The 18,470-nt window shown below is 40.4% G+C and overlaps 1 protein-coding gene across 1 annotated transcript in view; it reads left to right on the plus strand.

Moving 5' to 3' along the window:
• The window catches only part of tbca (tubulin cofactor a), a 76,689-nt gene extending 59,260 nt beyond the window's left edge, over positions 1-17,429 (plus strand). Inside the window, exons 3-4 of the mRNA XM_072547484.1 lie at positions 7,113-7,199; positions 17,099-17,429. Coding sequence (XP_072403585.1) covers positions 7,113-7,199; positions 17,099-17,179 — 168 coding nt within the window. The 3' untranslated portion in view covers positions 17,180-17,429. The remainder of the gene's footprint in view (positions 1-7,112; positions 7,200-17,098) is intronic.
• Positions 17,430-18,470: the final 1,041 nt, after the last annotated feature.

Consider the following 18,470-nt stretch of genomic DNA (forward strand, 5'->3'; position numbering starts at 1 on the left):
ATCATTGGTGGTGGGTGAGTTGTTAGAGGGAATTCTGAGGGACAGGATGTACATGTAGTTGGAACTACATGTTTAGGACTGATTAGGGATAGTCAACATGGCTTTTTGGGTGGAAAACAGTGTCTCACTAACTTGGATTTTTGAAGAGGTAACGAAGAGGATTGACTAAGGCAGAACAGTGGATATGATCTTTATGGACTTCAGAAAGGCATTCAACAAGGTTCTGCATGGTAGATTTATTAGCAAGGTTAAATCACATGGACTACAGGAAGAACTAGCAATTTGGGTACAGAATTGGCTTGAAGATAGAAGACCGAGGCTGGTGGAGGGTTGTTTTTCGGACTGGAGGCCTTTGACCGGTGGTATGCCATAGAGTTCAGTGCTGGGCCCACTGCTTTTCATCAGTTATATAAATGGCTTGGGATGTGAACAGATGAGGTATAGAACATAGAAAAGTACAGCACAGAACAGGCCCTTTAGCCCACGATGTTGTGCTGAGCTTTAATCCTAATGTCAAATATAGTAACTTAACCTACGCACCCCTCAACTCACTGCTATCCATGTGCATGTCCAGCAGTTGCTTAAATGTCCCCAATGACTCTGCTTCCACCACCACCGCTGGCAACGCATTCCATGCATTCACAACTCTCTGCGTAAAGAAACTACCTCTGACGTCTCCTTTATACCTTCCTCCTAATATTTCCAAGCTGTGACTTCTCGTACCAGTCAATCCTGCCGTGGGGAAAAGTCTCTGGCTATTGATTCTATCTATTCCTATTATTATTTTGTACACCTCGATCAGGTCTCCTCTCCTCCTCCTTCTCTCCAGAGAGAAAAGTTCACGTTTATTCAACCTTTCTTCATAAGGCAAGCCATCCAGTCCAGGCAGCATCCTGGGCAGCCTTCTTTGCACCCTCTCCAAAGCCTCTGTATCTTTCCTATAGTAGGGTGACCAGAACTGGACACAATAGTCCAAGTGTGGTCTCACCAGGGACTTGTAGAGCTGCAGCAAAACCTCACGACTCTTAAACTCGATTCTCCTGTTAATGAAAGCCAAAACACCTTATGTTTTCTTAACAACCCTATCCACTTGGGTGGCAACTTTGAGGGATCTATGTACTTGCGCATCCAGATCCCTCTGTTCCTCCACACTGCCAAGAATCCTGTCTTTAATCCTATATTCAGCATTCGAGTTCTACCTTCCAAAGTGCATCACTTTGCATTTATCCAGGTGGAACTCCATCTGCCATTTCTTAGCCCAGCTCTGCATCCTGTCTATGTTGCGCTGTTAATATCAACAGCACCTCCAATCTTTGTGTCATCGCCCCATTTACTAACCCATCCCTCAACCTCCTCATCCAAGTCATGTTTAAACACTACAAAGAGCAGAGGCCCAAGAACAGAGCCCTGTAGGACCCCACTCAACACTGATTACATTAGATTACATACAGTGTGGAAACAGGCCCTTCAGCCCAACAACTCCACACCGACCCACAACCCACCTAGACCCATTCCCCTACATTTACCCCTTCACCTAATACTACGGGCAATTTAGCATGGCCAGTTCACCCAACCTGCACATTTTTGGATTGTGGGAGGAAACCGGAGCACCCAGAAGAAACCCACGCAGACACTGGGCGAACGTGCAAACTCCACATAGAGAGTCGCCTGAGGCGGGAATTGAACCCAGGTCTCTGGTCCTGTGAGGTAGCAGTGCTAACCACCGTGCCGCCCTGACCTCCAGGCAGAATACTTCCCATCTACAACCACTCTCTGCCTTCTGTCAGCCAGCCAATTCTGAATCCAGACAGCCAAATCGCCCTGAATCCCATATTTTCTGACTTTGACTGAGCCTACCATGAGGAACCCTATCAAATACATTGCTGAAGTCCATATACACCACATCCGCTGCTTGACCGTCGTCGACCTGTCTTGACACCTCCTCAAAGAACTCAATAAGATTTGTGAGGCATGACCTGCCCCCCTCTCAGCTGTGCTGACTGCCTTTAATCACACTACGCTTTGCCAAATAGTCATAAATCCTATCCCTCAGAATTCTTTCCAAAACTTTGCTGACCACAGACGTAAAACTGACTGGTCTGTAATTGCCAGGGATTTCCCTAGTCCCCTTCTTGAAAAGAAGAACAACATTCGCCTCCTTCCAGTCCTACAGTGCGACTCTTGCGGAGAGTGAGGAGGCAAATATTCTCGCCAGCGGCTTAGCAACCTCCTTTCTCACTTCCTGGAGCAGCCTGGGATAAATCTGGTCTGGCCCTGAAGACTTATCAATCTTAATGATTTCCAAAGTTTCTAGCACATCAACTTCATCAATCTTGATCTGGTCAAGACTGTATCCCAGGTCCTCTAAAGTTTTCATTTACAACAAGTTCTCTTTTTCCTTGGTGAAAACCGAAGCAAAAAACTCATTTAGGGCTTCCCCTATCTGCTTAGACTCCTACGCTATCCCTGATCGGCCCAACCTTCTCCCTAATCATTCTCTTATTCCTCACATATGAGTAAAATGCCTTTGGGTTCTCCCTAATCCTTCTTGCCAAGCCTTTGTCATGCCCCCTCCTGGGTCTCCTCAGTCCAGTTCTGAGCTCCTTTCTAGCAAGCCTGTAATCCTCTAAAGCTGTGCTAGATCCTTGCTTCCTCCTTATGTAAGCTGCCTTCTTCCTTTTGACGAGAAGTTTCTCTGTTCTCGTCATCCAAGGTTCCTTAATTTACCCCTTCTTACCTGTCTTAGAAGAACACATTTGTGCACCACTCACAACAACTGCACCTTAAAATATCTCCACATGTCTGCTGTGCCCTTTCTGTGGTATGATTGCTCCCAGTCTGTACTTCCCAACTCTGTCTGATAGCGTCATAATTTCCTTTTCCCCAATTAAATATCTTCCCTCGGTAACTACTCCTTTCCCTTTCCAAAGCTATGCTAAATGTGAGGCAGTTGTGATCACCTTCACCAAAGTGCTCTCCCACCGCAAGGTCTGGAACCTGTCCTGGCTTGTTGCAGAGCACCAAATCCAAAATGGCCTTTCCCCTCGTCAGTCTGTCTACATACTGAGTAAGGAAACCCTCCTGGACACCTGACAAAAACTGCTCCATCCAAACCATCTGCACTTATTGGGAAAGTCGAAATCACCATATGGTTAGTAAGTTTGCAGATAACACCAAAATTGGAGGTGTAGTGGATAGCAAAGAAGCTGAAAATGTGTTGCTGGAAAAGCGCAGTAGGTCAGGCAGCATCCAAGGAGTAGGAGAATCGATGTTTCGGGCATGAGCCCTTCTTCAGGAAGGCCCTTCATGCCCGAAACGTCGATTTCTCCTGTTCCTTGGATGCTGCCTGACCTGTTGTGCTTTTCCAGCAACACATTTTCAGCTCTGATCTCCAGTCTTCACTTTCTCCTGGATAGCAAAGGAGGTTACCTCCAGAGTACAACGGGATTTTGATCCGATCATCCGGCAGGCTGAGGAGTGGCAAATGGAATTTAATTTAGATAAATGTGAGGTGCTGCATTTTGGAAAGGCAGTTCAGGGCAGGACATATGCACCTTTTAATGGTAAGGAGAAAATGAGGACTGTAGATGCTGGGGGTCAGAGTTAAGAGTGTGATGCTGGAAAAGTGCAGCTGGTCAGGCAACATCCAAGGAGTAGGAGAGTCGACATTTTGTCGATTCTCCTGTTCCTTGGATGCTGCCTGCCGGCTGTGCTTTTCCAGAACCACACTCTTCAACTTAATGATAAGGTCCTGGGGAATGTTGCTGAACAAAGAAATCTTGGAGTGCAGGTTCATAGTTCTGTGAAAGTAGAGTTGTGGGCAGACAGGATAGTGAAGAAGTGTTTGGTATGCTTGCCTTTATCGGTGAGTTGGGAGGTCATGTACTGTACAGCTGCAACATTTGGTGAGACCACTTTTGGAATACCAGATTCAATTCTGGTCTCCTTGCTATAGGAAGGATGTTGTCAGGGTTGAAGCATTTCAGCTAGAAGGATAGGCTGGACTATTTTCTCCGGAGTGTTGGAGGCTGAGGGGTGACCTTTCCGAACTTTATAAAATCATGAGGGGCATAAAGAGGGTGAATAGTTGAGGCCTTTTCCCTGGGTGGCGGAGTTCAAAACTAGAGGGCCTAGCTTAAAGGCGAGAGGAAAAAGGTATAAAAGGGACCTAAGGGGCAACTTTTTCATGCAGAGGGTGGTGTGTGTATGGAATGAGCTGCCAGAGGAAGTGGTGGAGACTATACAATTACAACATTAAAGGCATTGGAATGGGTATATGAATAGGAAGGGTTCAGAGGGATTGGGGGTGGGGGAAATGGGAATTAGAGTTGGTTGATTGATTGATTGAATGGCACAGCAGACTCGATGGGCCAAATGGCCAAATTTCTGCTCCTATCTCTTAGTGTTTTATGAGAGAAAGTGAGGCCTGCAGATTCTGGAGGTCAGAGTCAAAGTGTGGCACTGGAAAAGCACAGCAGGTCAGACAGCATCCAAGGAGCAGGAGGGTCGATGTTTCAGGCATAAGCCCTTTATCAGTCTGTAACATTGACCCTCCCTCCTGCTTCTTGGATGGGCTGCCTGACCTGTTGTGCTTTTTCCAGGGCCACACTTTTCAAGTTATGGTTATGCTAATTTGGGATATCTGGTCAGCATGGGCAAGTTACACCAAAGGGTCTGTTTCCATGCTGTACTGCTCAATGACTCTATATGGAATGAATGACTTCCATTCTAAGATCATTTCTTGCTGTCATACTTATTCCATCCTAATTTTCTTTGGCATCAACAATGCAATCTTTGCTTCAAATTTTTCAAATTTTTTGCCTTTCTGAAAAAACTGTCAATGGAGCCACTAGAATGCTGAAATTCAAATATCATGAATAAAATCTCAGAATTTCATGTCTTGCTTTGGGCCTGGATTGTCTAAGTGCTACAGTGTGGCTCATAAGACACACTTTTGCTTCAGCAAATTTATGTTCACAAATTAAATAGTTCTATCAAGTTGTGTGACTTTTCTTTTCTCATTTTGGATTAACACAACCAAGTTGTCGATGTTGATAAAGCAGTTACATTGTCCTTCAAAGACTTGTTGGTCAATCATTCATATAGCTGTTGGTGATGGCAAATGGAGATATCCCATGCTGGTCATGGAGTAATGTTGGGAAATCTTTTACCACCTGCCGAGAGGACAGGAGGACCTTGGGTTCAACAGCTCATTTGAAAGATGAGCCTCCAATAGCACATCACTCTCAGTATTGCATGGAAGCATCAGCCAGGATTGCATGCTTAAGCCATTAGAAATTGCTCAACCTCACAACTGTCTGACTCAGAAGAATACAGCCATTGAAATATGACTTTAGCCTTTCAAATCATTTATAGAACTTCCAAAACGCATTCCAAAGTGTGTATTGTTGTTTTCACCATCATTAGTCCATCTGTAGCTTTAAGGTTCAATTTTGTTATAACAGTTTATTCCGGGACTATTTCATGCATCCATGCAACTTTTGGTTTATTGGAATATTTTTGCTTGTTAGCTGTGGCAGTCTGTTGTCTGAGTCATAAAATTTGAATTCCAGTCTCTCTCCAGAACCTGAACATAAATGTAATCAAAGTTGACATTCCAGCGCAGCACTGAGGGAATGCTGCATTGTCAGAAGTGTCACCTTTTGGTTAAGATGTTAAACTGAAACCCTGTATACTTTCTCAGGCAGACTTAAAAGCTGCTGTGCAATGTTTTTGAAGATGAGCACGGAGATTTTCTCTGGTGTCCAGGCCAATATTTATCCTTCAATAAATTTCACAAAAGATTATCTGGTCATTTATCACATTCCTGTATGTGGGAGCTTGTTTACAAATTGACTGCTGCATCTTCTGCACTAAAATTGTGACTGTACTAAAACAGTGAATGCACTTCAGAAGTACTTCATTGGTTGTAAAGTTCTTTGAGCTATCTGATGATGGTCAAGGTACCACTTAAGTGCAAGCTTTTCTTTCTTGAACAATAACATATTAATTATATTCATTTTCTCAGATTTGTCACTTCCTGTTTCTTTTTATTGTACAGTTTACCTTTCAAAACCATTAACCACTTCTATTGATATCATGAGTTTGTGTGCTCTATGCATGTATTTTGTGGACATGTTTAGAATTCTGTTTTGTCCGAGAGAATCAAATTGTAAAGTCCTGTGTTACGGCTGAATCTGGGATTTTTATGGTGTATGCACACTGTAAATTGTTTCTTTTGATTTTACACATTAGAAATCTTTAATTCATACTGTAGAGCAAACAAAATATTTGTTATATTACATAACTATAGGTTAAATAAAACTTTCTTGAGGTTAAAGAAGAAAGTCCTTGGATTTTGAAAGTATAAAACTTTAAATGTAGAAGCAGAAATTATCTTTTGTACTTCCCTGAAAGCTTTGAATCTCTAACACCATTGTTCCAGCACTAACGTTACATCATTTGGATGAGCACACTTTTTAACAATTGGACTGTATTTGTTACTATTTTTCATCCTAAAGGGAACAGAATCATACTGTCTTAGCCAAAATTAATGCACGCAGTTTTGAAATAAGTTTCTTATGCATGATAAAGACCATGAAGATGAACCTGCTGGTTTCCGCTCACTTCTGTCTGAGCTCCTGTAGACCTCTGTCTTTCACAGTCTGAACCTCCTGCAGAGAGCACGCAGTTCGATCAATAACTCAATAACTTTTTTCATGCAGTAATTATCTCTGTGATATTACTTGGACATTGCATTTCTTTATTACCCCAAAGAAAAAGCTTTTTATGTTGACTGCAGATAGTTTTATTTTTATTAAAATAAAAAATACTTGGACTAACTTATTACAATATATTTGTTGAACTGGTTTAGCGATTTTATTTTGTATTTTCATATGATGAAGCAGTGAAAACTATGATTCAAATTATTGCCAGCAATTCTAGAAGTGCTGCAAACCATTGAATATCAGTATCTTAACATTTGAATAGAATAGCAGACAATTCCATTTCAAGCATGAAGTAGCAAGGGTGGTATTTGGCAATCAAGCTATTAACAACATCCTTTGTTGCTTCCAGCCTCATTTTCACTCTCCTGTTTTCTTTGTTTCTAGATGGAAGTTCTGCAAGAATCACGGATGATGATTCCAGATTGTCAGCGTCGATTGGAAACGGCCCACAGTGACCTGGCACAACTATTGGTGAGGCTGTTTTATTTCAGTTTGGCAAGTTTTAATTACATGGTCCATTTTAGTCACTGCAAATTAATAAAATCAATGCTTAATATCTAAAATAGTATTAAACCAGCATATATTGTGCTCTGATGAAGGGTCGTCTAGGCTCAAAGCATTAGCTTGCTCTCTCTCCATGGGTGCTGTCTGACCCGCTGTGGTCTCCAGCATTTGTTGTTTTCAGGACAGTTTCCGACATCTGCAGTAATTTGTTCCTAATATATTGTGAAATGACTGTATTAGACTTTTATTCCACATCCTCTTTAAAAAAATCAACTTTGCCTTTCACTCCTGTATTGTGTGCATGCAGGCAATCCAGCATTTCGTTTTGCTCATTCTTAATTGCCTTGGATAAAATGGTAGTGAGTGATCTTGATTCACTGGGTGTAGATGCTTCTATTGTGCTGTTAACTGGGAAGTTTCAGGATATTGACTCATTCACAAAGGGGAAGCAGTGATTCCAAGTCATGGGTGTATGTGACTTGAAGGAAACCTTGGTAGGGCTAGTATTCCCCTGTATCTGCCACCTTCCCTGTCTTAGATGGTAAGGTGCTGCCAAAGACGTTGACGACTTTTACTCTGTACCTTCATAACTGTTTAATGCTGTCGTCAGTGCTTTAGTGAAAGAAGATTTGGTACCAGTCAAATGGGTTTGCTTTTTCCTGCTGAAATCAAACTCTTAACAGTGTTGTTAGTCTCTACTCGACTGTATGGCTGTAACTCTATGTCATGGGGTTCAATCCCAGGGCTCAAATCCAAGTTTGGAAAGGCCCAGCTCCAATCCCAAGTTGGAATGACCATATTCTGAAACCAGGCTTCAATCCCAGGTAGGAAAGGTCAGCTCTGTCCTGGTCTGTGTTTATGCCCCATTCGCTCTGCTCTGCTGTCACATGTGAAAGGCGACATCCTGATACCTGGACTATGTCTGAGTTCCCAACTGCCTCTACTCTAGTCCCAGGTATGAAAGGCTACATTCCACTCCCTAGGCTATCTTTAGAAGCCATTCAGTCCATCAAGTTTGTACCATCAGAAATCTTCTTCTGCAGACACTATTCCACTTTTGTGCATTAGGCCTGTAGCTTTGGATTTTATGACGTTTCAAGTGCTCGTCTAAGTACTTTTTAAAACTTCTGGCGTTTCCTACCTCAATTATCCTGCCAAGCAGTGCATTTTTTTCTCACATCCCCTCTAAACCTCCTGCATCTCACTTCTTTAAAATTATGAACTCTTTTATTGACCCTCTGACTAATTGAAGCAGGTGCTTTTCTGTTCACCCTGTCCATGCTCCTTATTACATTATGCTCTGCTATCAGGTTCCCATGCGCACCCCTCCCCCCGCCCCCAAAAAAAGACTGAGTCCTACAGCATGGATACAGGAACTAGTCCATGCCAACCAAAATGTCTATAACACTAACCTCATTTCCCTGCAGATGGCCCAAATCCTTCTGAACCTTTCCTACCGCGTATTTGCCCAAATGCCTTTTTAAATGTTGTTAATGGTATCGCCTCAACCACTTCTACTGGCAGTACATGCACCACCCTCTGTTTTAGAAAATAATTGCCCCTCGGGTTCCCCTTCATTTCCCTCCCCTTCAACCCTAAACTGATGCCCTCCCGTTCTCTGCTCCAAAGGAAAGAAAAAACCCAAACTTACCCAATTTCTCTGCCCAGCTGAAATACTGCATTCCAGACAACATCCTGTTGAATCTCCCTTGCACCCCCTCCACTGCAAATACATCCTTCCTGTAGTGGTGACCAGAACTGCATACAGCATTCCAACTTTGGCCGAAGCAAAGTGCTGTACAGCTGCAACATGATCCCCCTGCTCTTTTATAATTTTTACCATGATTGACAAAGGAAAGCAACCCATATGTCTCTAACTACGATAGTGTACTTGCTAAAGCATAAGCCATAGTCATGAAGTCATTGTCATAGAGATATTCAGCACAGAAACAGACCTTCAGTCCAACTCGTCCATGCTGACCAGATATTCTAAATTAATGTAGTCCCATTTGCCAGCATTTGGTATCTGAATGGGTACATCAATAGGAAGGGTTTAAAGAGATATAAGCCTTCATCCAAGTGTAATGAAAGGTATTTAATTCATCTGTATTTGGATTTCAAGCTAGTGGCATATGGTGTTTGTTTACTTTTGGGGAAAGATTTAAACATTATCTCGGTTTCTAGTTTGGTGGCACTTCCTCGGAACTTCTCAGAGTTCTGGGGAAGGGCCACCGGACTAGAAATGTTAACTCTGATTTCTCTTCACAGATGATGCCGGGCCTGCTGAGCTTTTCCAACAAATTCTGTTTTTGATTTTGCTTGTATGAGTTTACATCAGAAGAGGAAAAATGTGAAGCCATTAATTGTAGCAGATCAAGTTTTTTTTAGAAAAGAAAACTTTCGATTGCAGTTCAAAGAAGACTTGACTATGGTCAGAACCTCTGTGAAGGTGTATAATTTGTGAAACTTCCAGACTCAGGATTGTTTGGTTAGAAATCTGCATTAATACCACTAAACCATCTAATAGATTCCCAGATTATCCCTATAACTGATATATTAATATAACTTGCCTACAATTTCTTGCTTTCTGTCTCCTTCCTTTCTTGAATCGATGAGTCACATCTGCTATCTTCCAAACTGATGGAAGCTTTCTGGAATCTAGAAAATTTTGGAAGATTAAAACCAATATATTGACTCTAATACATTGACTTTTTTGAAGATTCTAGGATGAAGTCTTTCAGGGTGTGGGAACTTGTCAACCTTCAAGTGTAAAGATGGTGTAGTCAGATATGTAATGACCTACCTCCTGGAGCAGGTGGGACTTGAACCTACGTCTCCTTGGCTCAGATGTAGGGACACTACAACTACACCACAAGCTCAAGGAGGTGATTAGACTTTCTATTCTTAGGGATGGTACAAATGCCTGAATGTTGTACATGTTTTGCTTATTGTCAGTGGGAGCGCATGTTTTTTTTAATCTGAGGAGTCACAAATAGGCTGAACAGTGAAGTCATCAGCACACATCCCCGTCAACATCTGAGAATGAAGCAATTGGAAATAGGTTAACCTATGATTCTGCTAAAGGAACTGCAATAAATGATCTAGACAAAGGAACTGAGAGTATTGTAGCTATGTTTGCAGATGACATAAAGGTGGAAGGATAGGTACTGTTGAGGTAGGAAGGCTGCAAGAAGGACATAGACAGGTCAGGAGAATGAACAAAGAGGTGGCAGATGGAATACAATGTGGGAAAGTACAAGTTATACATTTTAGCAGGAAGAATAGAGGTGTAAACTCTTTTCAAAATGAGAAAAGGCTTCAGAAATCTAAAGCACAAACCCTTTATTCTTGGGATTATTCTTATAAACCCCCTCTGGCCAATGGACTCCCTCCAATGTTGTCATATCCTTCCATAGATGCAGGTTTCAGAAATGCTTAAAGGTAGTACAAAGGAACTTGGGAGTCCTATTTCAGGATTCTCTTAAGATTAATATGCAGGTTTGGTTAGCTGTTAGGAAGGCAAATGCAATGTTAGCATTCTTTCAAGACAACTAGAAAACAAGAGCAGGAGTGTACTGCTGAGGCTGTGTAGATCCTTGTCAGACCACATTTGGAGTATTATGAGCATTTTTGAACCCTGTATCTAAGGCTCTGATGACATTGGAGGTGGTCCATTGGCCAGAGAAGGTTTATAAGAATGATCCCAAGAATGAAGGGTTTGTCATATGAACAATAGTTGAGAGGTCTGGGTCTGTATTTAATGGAGTTTAGAAGAATGAGGGAGATCTGATTAAAGCTGGCAAAACGCTGAGAGGCCTGGATAGAATAGAAGTGGAGGAGATGTTTCCACTAGTAGGAGAGGCTAGGACCAAGAGCACAACCTCCGTGAAGGGACTGAGGATTTTATAACTGATTAGGAGGAATGTCTTCAGCCAGTGAACCTGTGGAACTCATTGTCATAGAAGTTTGTGGAAGCCAAGACATTGAATGTCTTTGAGACCGAAAGTAAGGTGCTGTAAGGGCATCAGCGAGAGAAGTGCGATATTTAGCAGTCATAATCGAATGATGGAGTAGACTCAATGGTACAAATGGCCTAATTCGGTTCCTATATCTCATCATCTTATGGTCTTGATAACTCTGCCTGTCATAATTTTGCTCATGATCAAGAGTAGACTCTGAGGCAGTAGTTTTCCAGATTGGATCAGACCTGTCTTTTGAATTCAGGATACTGAGGTCATCTCTCTCTCTATCAGAGGCCCATGTAGATGGATTGATCAACCAGATCATATGGAATGTATGAAATTAATGAAGACTGACTCCTGAGATGGTGGGGATCTGGAGAGTGAGATCAGGCACTCAGCATTTCTGATGAAATGTTTGCCCTCATGATGAGCTCCACCATCTTTGAGTGAGGTTATTCCTTGAGGGGCTTCCCCATGTTCATTGTTTAATTGTTCATAATTCACACTGCAGGGTTTTTAACTGATCTGATAGTTGTGGTGTTGCTAAGCTTTGTTTAGCACATGCTGCTTATGAATACGTATAGTCCAGTGATGTAGCTGAACTAGATTTGCACATTTAATTTTAAGTATGCCTGGTGCTGCTTCTGGTGTGCTCCTTTTTACACTCATTGAACCAGGTTTGATCCCCTGGCTTGCTGGTATTTTTGTTTTTGTACAAGTGATGTGGGTATTTTGGCATTTAATGCCAATCCTGTAATTAACTTGGGCAAGTTGGTGGTGACTGTGGCTGTCTAAGGGATATTCTGGCCTTGAGGTTGCATAATACAGTTCTGCTGATGCCCACAGCAACTCATGAATGCCCAGTTTTTAGCTGCTGCCTCTGTCCATAATCTTCCCTTTTGGCATTGTGCTAATGCAACATGGTAGAGAGTGTCCTCTATGTGAAGAGAGGACTTTGTCCTCATAATGGCTAGCCGGTAGTTACTTCAATCAATACTATTATGCAAGCATACAGAGAAGATGGTTACTGAATGTGTTTTTTTTTGTCTCTTCATATTTTTGAACTGATATAATGTAAACAAAGCTTTGTTTTGTTATTTTTGTAATCTTTCCTGCATATGTAGAGACGAATGACTTGCATTGGAAAACATTGTAATGCAAATAAGTATGAGCCTTTGCTTTACAACAAGTTATGAAGTGTACAACAGTCAAATGTGACTTAATTTATAGTTGTGGGACTTCATTTGCATTATCTAGAGATCCTTAAGGTTTAATTAATTTACCTTTCATTCCACAATAAAATTGCAATAAGATGCATTTTATTATTTGAATTGGTTGGGGATTTACACTTTAAACAAAAGATAACCAGTAGATTCTACATCAACAGTAGAAGGCAATGCAATTTATATTCATTTTGGAAAATTGCACTTAAAGTACTTTTATAAAATAAGTATAAAATCAGGTATATTTTGTAAGTCTCATTTTAATGACAATGTAAATGGTATGGGAGTTAAGTTTATTAAAGAATGCTTGCTTGGATAAAGTCTCTGAATCAATAAGAAATAAAAGATTAGTAAAAAATTGATAACAGCTGTTTCTAAGCATCCTAGTTCTCTACTATAGTTATACAACTATGTTCATATATTTTAGAGAAATTAGACTAAGATTTTATTCATACACCAATGGCAATGAGATTAGCTGCAGTGAGTCTTTTAGTCTTATTAACATCTCTTGAAAATAACTTTGTGTATAACAGAATTGGCATTTTGGGAACTATATTTTTTTGATCTGTAAATGTTTATATTATAACTTTGGGTGGAAAGGAAGAACTTCATTTTTGCAGATTATTCTAGTACCTTCAGTTCAGCAGCAATATTTTCTTAAAACTTGGATAAAAGTCGAATCCTAAAAGTGGGCAAACCTTAGCTAAATGGCATTTTGATTTCATTGGTTTTGCTAAAAATTAAAACTAGTATTTTCATTTGTCTTTATTAGCTGGCGGCCTACAAGTGCCACAAACTCCATCCTCTTCTAATCTTTATATCTGCTCAATTTAAAGCCGAAATGATTTCCTTCTGCTTCACCAAAGATAATGGGAGCAATTTAATGGCATCTCACTGCTGGTCTAGTTAATGCTGGCTACCTTGGCAATGGTCAGGACCTTGCATTAACTTAATAGGGCCGCCACATTTCAGCAGATCTTATATGGCACCGATGCAAACTGAAAACATTATAATCACATTGAAGTCATTTATTTTGATATTTGTTTTACTAGTGCTGTGAAACCTTCTGGAAGAAAGAGCTTGTACAGCTCCAACTTTTCACCAACTGCAGTATATTTGAGACTGGTGCCAAGCTGATTTTGTTTCTAAGCTTTGAGATGTTGAACTCTGTCTTGTGTTCAAATTGAAAATTATAAGAAAATAAACATCTAGCAGGCAGTATGGCTGCAATATGTTTCCTTACTAATGAGAGTAGCTAACCAAGACATCTCTCAAACATTAATGCAATTAAACCTTTTAGTTGTATGTTCATGACTACTAAAACTTTCTTGCACCTGGAAAATGTAAAAGAATTTGTGGAAATATACAGATGTATTTCAAATTTTCTTTGCAAAATTTATCAGCTGGAAGCGTTGAAGCAGATTTTAACTATTTCAATTTAACTATTGAAATACATTGGGGCAAATTTTGTCACAACAGGCATCTGTACCTGCCATTAGTACGTGCATGCTTCAGCTCAAGTTGTTGACAGTGCAAACTAATAATGCTACAGTGAAGGGAAGGGGATATTGAAGGGGATGAGTGAAGGGGGCAAACATTTCCTTAACCAATACTTGGTAACGGATCATGCTTACCCTTGGCTAAAAGGGAAGGTGGTCTCCTAATTAGTAGATTAAATATCTGCTGGATTTCATTTACATGCAACATGAAAATACAGCAGCTTTCTGGTATTCAGTGCAAGTCTTTGGGGGTAGATGACAAAAATGCAGTTTTTAACAAAGCTGCGAGTGAAAGGGACGGCACGGTGGCTCAGTGGTTAGTACTGCTGTCTCACAGCGCCAGGGACCTGGGTTCGATTCCAGCCTTGGGCAACTGTCTGTGTGGAGTTTGCACATTCTCCCTGTGTCTGCGTGGGTTTCCTCCGGGTGCTCTGGTTTCCCCCCACAATCCAAAGATGTGCAGGTTAGGTGAATTGGCCATGCTAAATTGCCCATAGTGTTAGATGCATTAGTCAGAGGGAAATCGGTCTTGGTGGGTTACTCTTTGGAGGGTTGGTGTGGACTTGTTGGGCCGAAGGGCCTGTTTTCATACTGTAGTGAATCTAATAAATAAATCTAATAAAAGTGTTGCAACATGCACATCAGCCTTTGGGAACTGGTATATTGGTCTAGTATTACTGTGTCATTTCCTAAAATAATCATGATCACCATTAGGCTAGCTTGATTTTAAAAGTTAACCTTTTAAGTTTTCTCTGTGGTTGATTTGATATTTCTGTTTTTTTTTTCTCCTCTGCTTAATCCACTACCTTTTCAGTTGAATTTAAAAACTGAACCCATAATGTTTCAGTGGCTACAGACTTCTTTCTGAGTCTTTTATATGACATAGGACCAGAAGCAGACTATTCGGTGCCTTGAGCCACCTCCTCCATTCAATAAGATCATGGCTGATCTGTTTGTTTCAAAGTTCGCGTTCTTGATAATGCCCCGAAATGCCCCTGCCTGACAAGAATTCACCCACCTCTGTTATAAAAACATTTGACATCCCAACCTCCACCACCACCGGTAGCAAATTCCAAACTTTTTCAACCCTCAAAGAAAAATATTTTCCTTATCGGTCCTGAAAATGAAACCTTTTTAATTTTAAAACCGTGCCCCCTAGTTCTGAATTCAACCGAAGAGGAAACAAGCTTACCGCATCCACTTTGTCAAGACCATTTAAGACACTTGAACCAAGTCACCCCCAATCTTCTAAACTCACAACAGAAGCACACCAAGTCTGTCCAACCTGTCCTCCTCAGACAACCATTAATTCTAGGTATCAATCCAGTGAACCTCTCATGAACAATCTTCAATGTATTTATGTCCTTCTTTAAATAAGGAAACTAAAATTGCTCACAATCTTTCTTTTACTAATGTATGGATGCTGAAAGAAACACTCCTTTCAGTGATAAAGTTGTTCAGAGGGTAGGAACAGCCTTATGTCAATAATGACCCAATGCTGCTATAAACAGAGTATAGTAAATGTCACCAACTTTGGCCTTCTCCTTTTCTTCATTCTCTTTTTTTTTGTCCTTTGTTTCCCCTGGAGTAGCCATTTCTTTTATTTCAGACTTTGTAATAGGTGCTGGTAAATAACAGTTAAGATAAGAGTATGTGGATAGTTGACATACCATGACCAATTGAAGCAACCCTGACTAAAATCAGCTAGCTCATTACAACCGTAAGAAAAACCCATGGTTTAATTCCTAGGGAATCCTTTTTGTTTTTACTAATTTCTGTCCTAACTCTTTGCTTTTTTTTCTCTCTATATGAATATTTTATTTGATTTACTGTGCCTTCAGTGTTGTCATGTGTATTTCAGAGTTAGAACATAGATTCTAAAACTTTGCCTATGGATCGCTAAAAACAAAGATCTATACATTTGTTTGATAATTGGTTGAGGATAATGAGCATACATTTTCTAAAATTTCAGGCATCTGAAGTAATTGTCATCTGCTGTACTGCACCATAGTTCCCCAACAAGGATATTAAGTCGGAGTACTCCCTGTCCAAGTAGAAATCTTTCGATTCAGAACTTCTGCTGAATCTTTATTTAATGGTAGATTAGAGTCATAGAATCATAGAGATGTACAGCATGGAAACAGACCCTTCAGTCCAACCCGTCCATGCCGACCAGATATCCCAACCCAATCTAGTCCCACCTGCCAGCACCCAGCCCATATCCCTCCAAACCCTTCCTATTCATATACCCATCCAAATGCCTCTTAAATGTTGCAATTGTACCAGCCTCCACCACATCCTCTGGCAGCACATTCCATACACGTACCACCCTCTGTGTGAAAACGTTGCCTGTTAGGTCTCTTTTACATCTTTCCCCTCTCACCCTAAACCTATGCCCTCTAGTTCTAGACTCCCTATCCCCAGGGAAAAGACTTTGTCTATTTATCCTATTCAGCCCCTCATAATTTTGTAAACCTCTATAAGGTCACCCCTCAGCCTCCGACGCTCCAGGGAAAACAGTCCCAGCCTGTTCAGCCTCTCTCTCTCTGTAGCTCAAATCCTCTAACCCTGGCAACATCCTTGTAAATCTTTTCTGAACCCTTTCAAGTTTCACAATATCTTTCCGATAGGAAGGAGATGAGAAATGCATGCAATATTCCAACAGTGGCCTAATCAATGTCCTGTACAGCCGCAACATGACCTCCCAAATCCTGTACTCAGTACTCTGACCAATAAAGGAAAGCATACCAAACGCTGCCTTCACTATCCTATCTACCTGCGACTCCACTTTCAAGGAGCTATGAACCTGCACTCTAAGGTCTCTTTGTTCAGCAACACTCCCTAGGACCTTACCATACAATCTTTCTCCCTTCTCGTAAGTACACTCATGTTATGAAAAACAATTAACCATTTTTACACTCTGTAAAAGCCATTTCAGCTCCTAGCTCTGATGTAATTATGGCTAGTCAAAGCTTCCTAAAATTTTAATGATGTGAAATCCCACAGCAAATATAACTTAAAGTTGGATATGACCATGAGTTGTCAAAGGAACTAGTTTTACCTCATTTTATAGTTTGTGTATTGAAAACTATTAGTTTGAGTACTGATTAAAGGATTAGTGCATAACAGTAACGTATTTGCAAAAATGAAAACATTCTGTTTTTGTATTCTTTCTGCTCTAGGAAAGCGAGAAAGAATTGGAAGACACTGAGGAATACAAGGAAGCCCAGGCCACAATAGGATCAATCAAACTAGAAGCTTAGACCCTATTTCTTAATTATGATGTTTTGTTTTGTTATAAATATTTGCACTGTCCATTCCATTCGCCCCCCTCCATCCCCCAAATTTCAGTTTTAGGCATTATGACCCTGTTATTATTATGCTTGGGATTGATGGATGAACCCTGTGTAATCTGAGTTCTCTTACATTGCACAACAGATTGTGTACCCAAACAAATTTTGTGCTACATCATGATGAAATAATGAAACATTAAATAAAAGTACATGCTGACAATTGTCTTATTTTATGTGTGCATCTAACATTAAAATGTCTGTTGTTCCACTTTAACTTGACGGATAAAGTGGGTGTACATTTTGTGGTCTGGCAACTGATAGTTGTATTTTTAGCAGCTGCTACATCATTGGCCAAGCATGCTGGCAATATTTCTCTACAAAACAACTTATTCAGGAACTGAGGCAGTCCACAACTGCTATGTTGTCTGTTTTCAGGATTTGATTTGTACTACTCTAACCACTTAATATCGAAGTGAAAGCACCATGTAAGACTGGTCTCAGTCTGACTGCAAGCAGGATGTATTAAGTAGCCTTGCACTTCTTGAGCTGTGTACAAACAGCTGTAGCATAAGTCTGTATACACAAAACGGCCAGATTTTGCAGTGACCTACTTCGGAACTGTGACTTTTCACAAGGTTGAAAATATTCTTGAATGTTATAAATTTGTCCAGTAGCCATGCACATTGTCCCTTTTTCACTGAGTGTAACCTGTTGCAAGGGCAATGACTTTGGGTTGGGTTTATGCTGTACTGTCTTTGTAATATGACAACCTGTGCCTGTAGCAATACAGTCTGGCTGTAGACTTAATACTACATCAGTGATAGTTGACATTTTTGTTTTACTATTACATCCGTTTATAAATCTCCAGATTCTCTGATTCACAGGCAAACATAGAGCATGCAAGATTACTTGCCTCATGAACTTCATTTTGAATGATTTTTAAAAATATTGGTTTGTCACATTAGGAAAAAGGCCACCCAACCTGTTGAAATATCATGCTATCACACTTATATATATTTTTAAATTACAATCCATAAGTAACTATATTGAACAAATGTAAATCAAATTTGGTTATTTAAATAAACCTCCATATTCTCCAGTAAAATCAATGACAACTTGCTTGAAAAAAATCATTTCACAGCATGATATATTCTCTACTTACATAATAGCTGTTCTATATTTAACAGTTGTATAACAGTCCAGTGTAACATGAAATTTATCACACTGAATGATGAAAAGATCAGCTAGTTTGGCTATTAGT

Source organism: Chiloscyllium punctatum, chromosome 2 (assembly GCF_047496795.1).
Source record: "Chiloscyllium punctatum isolate Juve2018m chromosome 2, sChiPun1.3, whole genome shotgun sequence".
NCBI classification, from domain to species: domain Eukaryota; kingdom Metazoa; phylum Chordata; class Chondrichthyes; order Orectolobiformes; family Hemiscylliidae; genus Chiloscyllium; species Chiloscyllium punctatum.